The sequence below is a fragment of the Lepisma saccharinum genome, chromosome 4 (genome assembly GCF_977018435.1).
Source record: "Lepisma saccharinum chromosome 4, izLepSacc3.1, whole genome shotgun sequence".
In the NCBI taxonomy this organism is placed as follows: Eukaryota; Metazoa; Arthropoda; class Insecta; order Zygentoma; family Lepismatidae; genus Lepisma; species Lepisma saccharinum.
Genome location: NC_139232.1, coordinates 116,182,389 through 116,196,610, shown reverse-complemented (window position 1 = coordinate 116,196,610; position 14,222 = coordinate 116,182,389). Strand labels below are relative to the sequence as shown.

At 40.3% G+C, this 14,222-nt stretch overlaps 1 protein-coding gene across 4 annotated transcripts in view; it reads right to left on the bottom strand.

The window, feature by feature from the left end:
* Syt7 (Synaptotagmin 7) overlaps positions 1–14,222 on the bottom strand; it is an 863,311-nt gene that overhangs the window by 401,172 nt on the left and 447,917 nt on the right. For all 4 annotated transcript variants that reach the window (XM_083121280.1, XM_083121281.1, XM_083121278.1 and 1 more), the window contains one exon: positions 5,773–5,999. In XM_083121280.1, the coding sequence (XP_082977406.1) occupies positions 5,773–5,993 (221 nt within the window). In that variant the 5' untranslated portion in view covers positions 5,994–5,999. The remainder of the gene's footprint in view (positions 1–5,772; positions 6,000–14,222) is intronic.

Below are 14,222 nucleotides of genomic sequence, written 5' to 3'. Positions count from 1 at the left end.
AACCCAGGCCTACAAATTGGAATCGTTACATCCACCGTAAGGTTTACTGCCATTCATATCACCTCTTTACCCTATGTCTCGTACAAATATTGTTCAATAAGCTAACCTCATGAATGATTAATAAACCCGTCAGATATTATTCGTCAATGAGAAGTGTTTGGTGAATTACTATACAAATTTGTTTTAATAAATAAGCATGCGTTTCTTACAGAAGTTATACATTTGTTCAATATGTAATGAAGTAATGATAGTACAAAAATGACCAAGTGCATTTGACAGAAATTTTAATAAATAACGTTAAGAAGAGCATGAGTCAACTACAGCAAAGCACATACCCAGAAATAGCCGATACACGCTGGAATTCAAACTCTGAGATTTCAATATTGGCAGCATGTTTCCATATTATCAACCTTCACCACCAGGCTCCGCCACTTCTAGAAATCTCATCCCCACGGATAAGGGTTTCTTTCTTCGCTGCGTACGCGATGTTCCGGGGGAGCTCAGAAGGTAGTATAGCAGGATATTCGTGAACTGAAGTTATTGAAAAAACTGAGAGGAATATGTTGAAATAATAAGAATGGGATTATCTGGACTGTAGACTGCACATCTTCAGGGTATGTGAAACCGCGGAGTAACTTGTAAACACACCGTATTTGTATAAATTACCAAACCTCTTAACTTATTTCGAAATTCAAATAAGGCAAATTGAAGTTTAAGGTTCTGTCAAATATCTGTTAACATTTAGACTACACTTTTTAATCGAACACAGTGTTCCTAGAGCTTTTGCAGTTGCCAAAAAGAACATTCTACAGACAGAATGGCGTGGCTCTGTCACCTGCTACCTGAAGCTCTAGCACGTTTAGTGTTGCCAACTAATGGTAAGAAAATCGTAGCAGGTTTCCTTGAAAATTCACTAGCTACAATGACAATGGGCAAAACCCAATTAACACGGCGTGCAAATGCAACCAAAATACACAACAGAACTCAAATGGACAAATACAGCTTAAAGACCACCATCAAAAATGCCAAAAAACGAAGAAAAAAAACGAAACAAAAACGGGTCGAAAAATGAAAAATATCAAACAATGTGTTTCTGCACTTGACTTAAGAATAATAAATAACCTGACTGCTATTTTCTTGAGCATCCTCTTTTAAAGATTCTAAATCTGAAGATGTTTTTCATGATCTTCAGAGACCTGATGATACAGATAGAGATGAGGAACAGATCCTTTCTTAAGCTGGTTCATAACTTTGTCCACGGTAGCTCCAATTCTACTGTGAAACTTTTCCAAACGCTGAACAACCCGAGCAATCATCGTCGTGCTGAGGAGGTACCAATGCCCGTCCGGTCTCTTTCCTTGGAGCGAAATCGATACCGCAAAGGTCAGGAAAGGAGGTCATCGTCCAATATGCGTCCTCGGGAGAGAAACGGGATTGGAGATCTGGAGAAAAGCTCTCCCGCGGGAAGATGGCCGTGTTTCGCGAGAGTCAAGAGCTATTGTATGGAAGCAACCAAATCCTCTCAAACTTAAAAACCCAATCTTTCATACCAGGCAAGATGGAGCATCCTGCAAGAAAAAAAAGTAGATTTATTTTCCAAGGGAAAAACGTTACGACGAGAGATTTTCGGTAAGGTTGTGTTTCCAAGGCAACACCATTAGGTTCCCTCTCGGAGGATGAGAGAGAGAAGGAACGCTTTGACATTAATATGCACAGACGCGGCACAATGTAATTTTGCATTGTTATTCGTAGACGTCTTTTGGATTTGCAAGAGGAGGGAAGTACCGCCCATCCCGCCCCTCCTTCACTAATCTCATCACGTCAAATGGAAGAGAGCGTAAAAGATGGAATTACTCCCGTCGAAAAATTATGAAGAAATTCCTCCGCGTCTCGACTGTCAAGGATTTAATAGCAGCAAACAATTGAATTTTCTTTAGACGCTTTTCTTTCGTATTACTCAATTGCTTTCCGGGACAGGTGAATGAATATCTGTCTCCTGCGAGATTTTATCCATCGCTGCACAATTCTCCTGCTTGATTTGGTTCGACGTTCAGTAGTTCTGATTATAACAGCCTCAGCCGTCCCTATCATTCGAGTATCACAGGCAAACATTAAGAAGAGGAAAAGTTGATTTGACGAATAGGCTAACAGTAAAGTCGTACTGTGAAATAAATTACATTTGTATTTCTCATAACTCGTACGAAAAATAATATTGATTGATTGATTGATTGATTTAGTGTTTTAAGTCCACTTTATGCACAGTAAGGCTAATCGGGACTGAACCTACAGTTTTTTAAAGTGGGATCCGAACCACTCGTGCCTCCACCGGATATCGAACCCGGGACCCCTTGATTACAAGGCGACGACGCTACCACTGCGCCATCGGGAAGGTGAAAAATAATATTAATACAATCGGTGATTGTAATATTAATTCTCTCCTACAAAGTGAAACTACAGGGTATTTCAAAAGTTGACGTTTTAAAATGCAAGAAACGAGATAAATTCTTGCAATCAGACGTACATTATAAACACAACAATTGCAACCTTGGAGATGGTCATTTGTGAAACAATCACAGCCACTTTCACGTTTTCAGTATTATGTCTGGCAGATAACTTTGACGATGTTCTCACTCAAACACGTTGAGGAGATCAACCAGCATCTGAATAGAAATTCTTCCGATTTCCATACTGGTGGTTGATTTTTAGATTCTTATTGATCTGGGGCCGATTGGTAAACACGTCATTACGTTCCCCTCACAGAAAAACACGAGATATAACTCAATAAGATGACTTAACAGCGACAGTACAATACGTAAGGTAAAGTTCCCGTGCATACAGCACCGTGCCATGAGGGCATATTTAGAGGATGTGGTGGAAGGGGCCCACACATTCTCGATCGCGGCATTTTAGAGATGATGTGATCAGTACCACGCTCCGGCCGCCTTTGCCATCCAGATACCCATTTATTTGAGGCGGCTGGGTGAACCCCAGAGAAGTTTAATGCAGAGACAAGGACGGAAAAATTCCGACCCCTTCCCAGGAATCGAACTTGTATCTCCTGCGTGGCAGTCAGACACCATACCGATTAGACCACCGCGGATCTACTGTATTTAGGCTCTATAAAATTCCTCAGAGCAATAGCGTATTGCAATCAATTCAAACAGTCGAAGTCTCGAAAAAGTGGCAGTTTTGTTATTAAAAAAAAAAAAAAAAAAAGACAGTCAACAAGTTTTGCCAACACAATGAGGAAAACAAAACCGCCAATTTTATTGAAACACCTTGTAGTTGGTTGACCAAACAGGCAATAATCTCTCGATATGTCACGCACGAACTTATTGGTGCTGGGAATGTCAGGTCTATGGTTGGAATCCATTATTTGTTTCTGATTGTAATCAAATAATCAACTATACTTATTGTTGCGATTAAGGCAGGGATGTCTAAAAGCGTAGATGAATAACGAAAACACAATTTAAAATGAATTAAAATAAGCTTTTCAACACGTTTATATGCACACGGAATATACGGCTTGGAGAGAATATGTGTTAAATTAAAAACGATTGTCGCGTTTTGCTGCTCACGACCAAGAAATTCGAATACTGGACCCTTACAGAACCACCGACAACGGTATTGCCCGCGGGAACACAGAAAGGAGGCACATCGTCTCCTGTCGACTAATATTTCCTTAATTCAAGCGGAAGAGACGCGGGCGGAGAAAGAGCAAGAGACGGCGGACGATTAAAGGAAATGTCTCACATCCTCTTCCCTCCCGTTGCCTAATCCATGCGAACTGGTGCAGCCTTCCTGGAGAGAACTCTAATTGCTTTCGTACGTGCCTGGAGCGTTCCAGAACGTCCTGGAAGCACGTAAAACGAGGCAACGTCTCTCACGAAATCGCGCTCGAAGGGGAATGCCTCAGGCTCACCTACTCCTCTTCCTTTGGCGAGTGTTCTTGAAGCCTGCGGACTCCTCTCGCTGAACCTGGACTTCCTTACCTTACTGCATCCGCTGAAAGAAACTGCTTACCAATGCATGCGGAAAATTCAACAAACATTGAAATCCTATGACAGCCCAAGCACAGCTCGTTATGTGCTCCGTCAAGGCAGCACATGAAATTTTTCGTTCCCTTCTAGCTGCAGTTCAAAACTGACCTCAAGCACTGAACAAGTGTACAAGAGAACAAGGCAGGCCCATTCCCAGGTGAAATGATTGGGAAAATAAGGATTTGTTTTATTTATTTTGGTTATTTTACGTAGCTTTTATAACTCTTGACTATAATAAAATTGACGATACGAAAAACAGAATGATACATCCATGACATGACCCGGGTTCGAACCCAGGACCACTGACCACGCAGCGTTCGACTCTGTCCACTGCAGCACGGAGAACGGCACCTATAAAATTAAACTTAATATAGGTGGGTTTCATGTGACGTAAGGATGCGTACAGCCGCCACGTTTGCGCCCAATTGTATTTGTCGTTTGCAAGGAAATATCCACCACGTAGCGTTCGTTAGATCTGCATCAACCGCACGTTTGTTTCATATCACGAATGCCAGTGTTAGTCTCTCCCACCCACCCGCTTGAATTCCTTACGCTTACAAGAACTGGCCTCAATCATGGCTGCTCGAAGCCACAATGCAACACTTTGTGACGTGCAGGTGAAACACCTATAATTACATTGCGTTAAACGCAAGTAACAGGAAGGTGTTAAATTTTAACGGTTCAATATTGTAAATTTTACGTTAATTTGTAAGAATGTACTGTAAATAAAATACAGTTGTCTGTAGTTGTGACCTTCAATCCTGCTATACAATGGGAACATAGGTCGCCGAAAACTAATCCCCCAGACAGATTCATGCATAATATTCCACATTAACCAGTATTACTGACCATGCAGATTATCGCAAGTACGATTGGTGTATTCTATTCGTTGTGGAGAGTGAGTAGTATAACTTCTATATAGCCTGTCAATACGACTGTTCATAGATCACAATTATCTCACTGGATTTCCTCCACTACACACAACTGGGTGCATTCACACCTCCGTAGCAGAGTGGAACATCAAGCTACGATGCCAGGGGTCTCGAGTTCGAATCCAGACCTGGGATGGGTGTTCTTTGTGAGTGATCCTTTACGAATTTCATCATATCACCATTCTCATCTTCACGATTAGCCAAAGGTTGAACACAATTGAAGTAAAAGCAATCAATCCAAACTGTGCACAACAAACTCCCCAATATGCAAATGACTACATCGACCTCCTCCAAGAAGGTAAAGGTAAAGTTCCCCATGCACATAGCACCGTGACATGAAGGCACATATAGGGGGTGTGGGGGTACTACCTCGATCTCTGTCATTTTGGAGGTAATGTGATCAGCACCACGCTCCGGCCACCTTTACCCCCAGATACACGTTGATTTGAGCCTTGGTGAGCCCCAGAGACGCTTTATGCAGGGACAAGGCCGGACAAATTCCGACCTTAGACCACCCACTCCGACTAGCCCACCGCGGCTCTTCAAGAAGAAGACATAAAAATCTCAGAAACGCCGGAATATAAATACAAGAGTACATGAAGTGCAACTACATTCAGTATGAATCAACAATCAATGATTTTCTACAAATAAAACAAAAGAATGCAGAATCTAAAGTACATCCCAAATTGCTGGAATTTCCGGATGCTGCAGGCTTAGAGGAAGAATCATTACCACCGAACCGTAGCACATACCGAGCTGCCTCGGGCACCCGCTCCACCAACAGAAGAGGCGGTACTCACCCCAGCGTCTTGGTGCTGATGAGCGGCGTCCTGAAGTTGAGGATGCCGTTGGACCTCTTGGACTCCTTCCCCACGGAGACGCCCTCCAGGTCCTCCGTGTCCTCCTCTCTTTTCCTCTTCCTCTTGTGGCACCAGTAGCAGATGAAGAGGGTCAGCCCCATCGAGATGAGGGCGGCAAGCGTGGAGAAGACGGCGGTCAGGATCACTTCGCGCCGTTCCATCACCAACTGCGGAGAGAAAAATTATTCAAGAGATGTCGCTTGCAACGATCACATCCATATTACACAACTAGAGTCTGAGATTCGTGGGAAGGTGCAAACACTGATTACCATTAAGTTCTCAAACCATTTACACAATACGAATTGAAAGCACAAGTCTGTGGAAATAGCAACAAGGGTAATGTGAAAGTTATCGCATTATTAACCGTTTCAACACAAAGTAATGTTTTTATATTAATTAATCTAATATCCTAATAAATAAGTTCAGTCATTTTAACCAATTCCTCCAATAAATGGAGGAACCATTCTAAAGTACAAAAATACAAAATTTCCAACTAAAAACAAACAAAGCAGTACCAAAAGACCACAAAAAGCTAAAAGTCACTAATACATGAATTATGGACAACTTTCGAAGGGAAATTAAAAATGTCTATTTGGCTGAATAGCTTGTGAAACTGCTGTTGTAAAGTAAGTACATACGAATTGATATTGGAAGTCAAGAAAATATCAGCCCCGTAGCTAGATATTTTGGCGCCCTAGGCAAGATTGTGGTTTGCCCCCACCTCCCCTAACTCATGCTCCGGCTCTTTATGTGCGTCCTTTGATATTTTCTTCTTTTGCCATGGTTTGTGATAGTTACATCTTACAAATTTTGAAATGACGAAACAAATAAAAGAAATAATATATTTAAAGATTGGTAGTTGGCATTTCTCATTTATTAGCATATTTAAGAATATTTCAGTGATGTCTTAGTGTTTGAAGAACGTACTATTACTACTACTTTGGGACATAAAGTTCCAAGTGTAAATTTCTCCATCGCATATTCTGACTTTGTTGTCTTTGCATAAAAGAAATGGCGCCCTAGGCCTCTGTCCCCCAAGCCTACCTCCCGCTACGGGTCTGGAAAGTATAACGAGTGCGAAGTAGTTAATATGAATTCCCTGGTTAAGAATACACCTCCTGGATGGAGGGACAAGAATTTCAGTATCGAGGGCCTCACTTTAAAATGAAACCAGCTCTTATTCGCCTGTGTGAACAAACAAAAGGTGGGTTTGAAACAAACTTTGCCAACGTCGATCTTGAGGTTCATTTTCTTCGTCTGAATGAACCCTTCGGGTTCTCGTCACGTTGTCCCTCTCTTTCACCGCATTCATAGTATTCATTAATAGTTAATGCGCTGTAATATCTTTGTTCCGAGGCAAATGAAATTAATTACGCACGCACAATGTTCTCGAACAAACAGGAGTCTCTTAATAAGAGAACGCAAGACGGACGTGGAACTTTACCCCTCATATTTCGCCAGTAAGTTTCCGTCGGGAGCAGACTCCGTAATTATCTAATAGTTAGGGAACTTTGGAAGCAGGGAGCGTAGGAGGGGCGACAGAGTAATGAGCTGCTGCTCCATTTTAACCTGGAACATCAGTCTGTTTAGCGACCTCCAGCGTTCGGTTAACCGAGGTTAACTCGATCAAGAAACCTCGTTTAAAATTCACTCATTTTCGCACAATTTTCCGCCAAGATGGAAGCATCTGTCGGTCTACGAGGTTGATGGGGAATCTGTGCTGGATTAAAGAGGAGCGAATGCCTTCCTTTTCACCTTTTCACGCAATTAGTCCTTTCATCTGCCATAATGTTTGGAGTAACGTTACTTTCTCTCCCCCTTAACCAGGATCGCGGGCGTCAATTCTATTTTGGATCATCAGAGTGTCTCAGTAACTGCTTCCTGGAAAGTGTCTCCCGGAAAGAAACCGGAAGAGCTTAAGATAAATTAAGATAAAAGGAGACTTAAAGAGGAGACCATAAGTCTTACTTTGCGACGCTTTTCTACTTCATCATTAATCGTGACGTTAAGGATAATAAGTTATAGCATTGATGAAGGAAAACAAGAAGGAACACTCAGTGGGTGAAAAAGAAGAGTAACAAAAACATAGTATAGACATGTACTGCTGTTATGGAACCATTAAATTACAGCATAAACTTAAACAATTTGTATTAATCTCCAGATATTTTTAGAATAATTTACTCTAAAAGACTTAGGTGGATAGACCATGTAACACGAATGGAAGAAGGAAGAGTTTACAGGATTCTTGTTGGGAAACCTGATGGTAAGAGACCTGTAGGAAGGTCAAGACGAAGATGGAGCGATACCGTTGAGATGGACCTAAAGGAAATCGGTAGGGATGGAAAAGAGTATATAGATCTTGCTCAGGATAGGGGACAGATGGAAGGGCTGTGTTGCTGAGGCCACAAACCTTCGGGTATAAGAAGGCTAGAGAGCTAGTTAGTTAGTTATATTCATTTCTGGTAGACGGGGCAGATAATGGTAAAAATCAAGAGGCAATACACGATGCAAGGCTATCTTCCGGGTAGTATCAACTTGTAGGAATTTCACCGTATTATTCAATAAGGCCGTAGCAATGATAAATTTTCTCTTTACTGGACAAATAATGTAGATATAACAGCCAAACAAATTAAGAACATGGAAGGAAAATGACATAGAATAGGTTTTTAGGCGGAAGAATTTGAGATAGCAATGTTAGTGGCGCATCATAGACGCAGTAGTTCCTTTGTGAGCTACAACTTCCATCGCTTGCTCGTCGGCTAGAAAAGCACAATCTTTGACAGTCGGATTCACGAGTACTGGAATTTACGAAATTAAGCATACGAACCAGACTGGGAAGATGGATTAGGAAAAAGTGGGATCAGACAGGTTTTGGCAGTAACAATAAAGAACAGAGGCGTGCTGGAAAATCCGAACAGGGGACGTGAACTTAGCAGGATGGATAAAAATCGTGACTTTTATTTTAAAAATAATTTTTGTTGATTTTTAAATTAAATCGGATTTTTCATTTAAATTGATTTTTTTATTTCTTAAAAAAATACACTTTTAAAATTTCTGACATTGTTTTTGGCACCATACATAAAGATATGTTATATTTTACGGAAAGGATTTTTCTGTTAAACGAACCTGTAAAATATTTGAACAGTTTGATTAAAGCAAATAAGAAATGATATGTAAATATACATTTTCTGCTTGTGGTAGTGTATATGAACCTACTACGGAAATGTTTGTTGAGTGTGTTAATGAAAATAATAATTTCTGTAACTTTTCTTCCAGTGAAAATAAAGCATTCTGATGTACAGTTACGGACAGTTCTAGGTTGTAACAATCCCATTACCTTTTAATTGAACCATTACAACCCAGAAGTGTCCATGACTGTACTATAATTGTAACATAAAATATTTTTTTTTAGTTATTGTAGTGAATTTTGCCAATGTTTATAATGATAGTTTCCAAATATCAGTTGCCATGTATATTTACTGTTTAATGATAATGACACTATTTTCGGTTTAACATCATTAGTATTTTGTATGTTATTCTACACAAAATGTTTGCTATTTCTGCCTATAAAAATTAATGAATTTTAAATCAAGAGGTATTTAAATGTGTTTACATTTTACAAATTACATTTAATTTTCAATGACTTGCACCCCATCAGTACACATATCTTGTTTCCTTTATTTTCCTTTCTTAGGGCTTAATAAACACCATTAAATGATTTCGAGATTAATGTGCTTTCACCAGAAGTGATTCTGACATCTACAAAATCCTTATGTACATTATTCTATAAATTATTTCTTTAAATTGATATAAATTAGTGATTTTTTTCAACAAAAATCACCTGATATAATTCAATCTACCTTGGGAGTTAACTTCTATCTCATAATCAGTGCCTACTAAGCACTTAGATCCGGCTGCATGTAATTGAAACGGAATTGTTTAAATAAACATCTCCTTCCGAAGAAGCACGTTAATAAACTATATTTATATTCTCTGTCTATTTAGAATTCCCTGTAGTTTAGCTTGCTACAGGCATAATTGAAAAAAAAACGTTCCACACCAACTTAAAGAATATGTATTCGCTTCTCGGGAAATTTCTCTACAGAACGTGTGCAACAAACATCGTAAGTTGTGGTATTTGAATGAAAGTAAATGTACTTAGTTCCGGATAACCCTAATTTAAAAAAGGAAACCTGAGAAGTAAGGAATAATTGGAATTGCCGACACGAGATGGCACAAATGAGTAGCCACAAGACAATACGGCAATTCTGTGTTTTTAAAGGCGATACCTTATGCATAATATCGTGAAGAAATTGATTTAAATACGAAGCGAATATAAGGATTCATTATTTACCAATGAACGACCGTAGATTGTAAAACTCCGTATGGTAAATTGAAATCCAAGACAGAAAAGTAAGTGATGATAATACAGAGTCCAAAATATACATTTCGATCTTTAATAAATCGCAAAGTTTTAATGATTCATTGATTTGATTTATTTTACTTCGCTTTTTGTGCCACTTTTGGCTAATTTACGAAGATGCGGATGAGTGATGATTTGATGAAATTGATGAATGGACATCCACAAACATCCATGCCCAGGGCTAGGATTCGAACCCGGGACCCCTGGCGTCGTAGCGCGATGTGCTAATCCACTCCGCAACGGGGGGCGGCACAAAATTTTAATGAAAACAAGGACACCTTTTGTTCAATTTCTTTTGTAATAATTATTTGAATTTACTTAAAAATCATTAAGTTAATCCGACAGTGGTGTTAGTGAATGTAAGGAAAGATGAGAAAGTGAAAGCCTGATAGAATTTACCCGAAGTGACGGCAACAACTGAAAAAAGGGCGAGGACGAAGGAACTAAATTTAAGAAACAAACCACCACACAAAAATCACTGTCTTTTAGGTTTGGTATTCCTAACCGCCGAAGCGGAGAGCCTTACATGGTTACTCTGCCACTAACAAACGTGCTGCGTAGATACAGGATTAACGTTGATTGATGTAGTCGCAATTGCAAAGCCTGTTGACGTCCTCTTCATGCAAATTTACTGGAAATGGGCGTATTCTCGTTCGGTGACGTTCCCGATGCCTATCTTAATTTTCGGCCTGCACGATTCAACCACAATGACTTTTTCTTCTCGTTCAATCATGAACGATCGATTAAAAGATTTGCAGTGTCATCCATGGCTGTCACTTTTTTGCTTCTCTTCAAACAGGTAACAGCTTCAATGTTTCAAAATGTTTCCTGTATTATTTCTTCAGGAGAATACACTACAGCAAAGACCCTCAGGGTGAAATGTGAAACGTCGGCATGTGTTATATGAATCTATCTCGAGGTCACTATAACGACACACACACACACACATGTAGCCTATGAATGAGTCGGCTCGGTTCGGTCAAAGAGTTTATATATCGCCACCGTAATTTCCAGGATTGAGTCCCGGGACTGAGCATGGGTGTGCTTTGCAAGTGTCGCTTCAATGTCGTTGAATTTGATGTTAAAGTTGAATTTTGGTTTTATGTCCACTTTATGCACAGATAGGCTAATCCGAACTGGACCTACAGTTTAAAGTGGGATCCAAATCACTATGGGCCTTCACCAGATATCGAACACGGGCCCCCTTGTTTACAAGGCGACGACGTTACCACTACGTCACCGGGGAGGCTTCAATGCCATACAATCGTCAAACATCCTCATCGTCGCGATCAGTATGATCATGGAAGTTGACGTCTCTTAAAATAGAGTATCGGGATGTAAGGGATAACCTTATGGAAAGGCACCCTACTTCAACGTTGTACACCCTGGACATCATTTTGCAGACTAACGAGGTTCGGGTGTCTGGACCCACTACCAGTACAACCCTCTTGTGACATTTGCGTTGTGTGCTGTCCATGTGTGCTTGTGATTGTCCTTTCATCACTTTCTTCTTCTCACCATTCATCTTAACTTCGATATTAGCCACAGGCACAAAAGCGAAGTGAAATAACTCAATTAATCAATCAATCGAATATAAACGTATAAACTGAATGAACTTAAACAAACAATTGTCTGTCAACCATTCAGTGTTAAGAGAAGAAAATGTAAAGAACAAAATCAACGTAATTAACTATTGTAAAGTACGAATAATGGCCTAGAGTACGAGAGTATCAAAATACTGTAGGTACAAAAGTAAATTTTCACAAATGAATACGCCCTCTAGTGCTTCCTTTTGCCTTCTCTTACACGACAACAATGTTCACAAGGTACACTTATTAACGTTGCCGAGAATGAAGCTAAATCACAGACAAAACATTTGTCTGTGGTTAAACCCTCCCTTAGGAACAGCATCCAACACGGTCCCACGTGTGGAAAAATAGCAGCAAATCCTTCCTCTTTCTGTTCTGCCCTGCAGTTGAGAGGACAAAAGGCAGGGGAAGGAACCCTTACAATTAAGCGGATCAAAATGTAGGCTCGCTGCAGCTGAAATTCGAAATCTTATCGACTGTCTTCTGTGAAGGAGCACTCTGCTTGGGGAGGAAGTAATCTGGTTGCTTGTCAAAGGGAGTTCCTTTTCTTCTGAAGAGAGGAAAACTGTTAGGAAAGGTTCGCGGGAGAAAGATCAGTGGTCGTTTGCGAAAGTCATCGGAGAAGAAAGGGAACGCTCGCAAAAAAAAAAGAAAAGAAAAAAGAACAACTGAAAAGCGGAAGGCGAAGACCCAAACATTCTTCACCAGTGTATGTAAAGTGCGGATTCAGTAAGTCCCATTTCAACGTTTACAATACGAACAAATTTGGAGTCTGTGTAGCAAGCGAACGAAAACAACTCCTCTGCGCAGGAGTGACTAGAGAGGGCTCGACCAATGAACGCGCGAGTGGAGAAATGCAGATACCAGCCGCTTGCAGTAGCGCGCACTGCTTTACTCCACCCACTCGCTTTCTCCCTGTCTCTACAGTTATACGTGGTGTTGCTGCACAAACTCCTGGGATGAAATATATATATGGTACCGAAGAAAATCACAAGGTGGGACGATATGGAACATCTACGTTCAACCTAATACTTGCTTCTCTCTTTGTCAACTAGACATAATGGGCAACCAAATTGACTGAATTGCTATTCAAATCATAGGAAAACTCAACCACGAAGAATTCACTTATTTTTTCATAAATATAGTTAACCGTGGCTTAAAAACGAAGTCGCCAAAGTTACGATAAGACATCAACCTATATGACGATAATACAGCGAAAACGACAATACCTAACATTAAGAAATTTGATTGAGCGTGCAGCCTCCATACATTCCAGACTTTGTACCAACAAGTTTCAGTTTGTCTGGTAGTCTTTAAGAGCGAGTCCATCATATGTAGAGTACTTTTACCAGTCATGTTTTATAACCAATCGGCCCTTAGTTTTGAAACGCAGCTCGTAAGAAAAGTTAATATTAAGATAAATATGATTCCTGCAAAGTTAATGGATGAATATAAATTTCTAATGCTTGAAATAGAATGAAATTTTTTCAGTACAAAAATGTCGCAAGTGACAGCAGCAATAAAGGTTTTTGTACCTGACTTTGTGTCAGTTTCCTCCTGCGCCATCTAGTGAAATTGGAACCAATAAAAATAGTGGATATCAGGTTGTTTTTATTTGACATATCGCTGATTGGCCAGGATGGGCAACACGCAACAATAACCATGGCTGATCAATTAATTGCCCGGCATTATTGCGCGTCGCTCTGCAGCTATTGCCACTGCAGCGGCCTTCTTTGTCGGTCACAATGGCCGTAGATTTCCCAAGAGAAACCCGATCATATCGGAAACGCAGCAGGGAATCAAATTTTAAAAACCCAGATAACCAAAAAACAATGAAGAGTGCCCGCGGGCTGCCCAGAGTTTGCTGGCGGTCGACTGTGCTGCCTGCGTGCGATTAATTTAGCAAGCTGCTCGATTCCCGCAGTGAACAGTAACGTCGTCTGCTAAAGTGACATCACCAGATTCGTCAGTGCAGTGTTGCCAACTACATACAATAACTACTAGGAGTAGAGCGTTACATGTAAACTACTATAATTACCCATGATGTTTAACATGTATCTGTACGTTCGCGCTATAAACTTTCTTCAGATTATTTTTCGATCGTTATCGAATTCCTAGGAAAGGTATAGGCACTACTCTTATCCACATTAATAAATAATCGGAATAAGAGAATAACACTTTGTGGATGTAATAGTACCAACGCTGTCGCCTTGTAATAAAGTGCCTCAGGTTAGATCACGGTGAAGGCACATAGTGATTCGCATCCCACTCTAAACTGTATGACCAGTCCCGATTAGCCTATCGACCATAAAGAGAACTTTAGAAAAAGTTGACAACTTTAAAATTCCGAAATAAATTCATAAATGTGGCACGGCGTT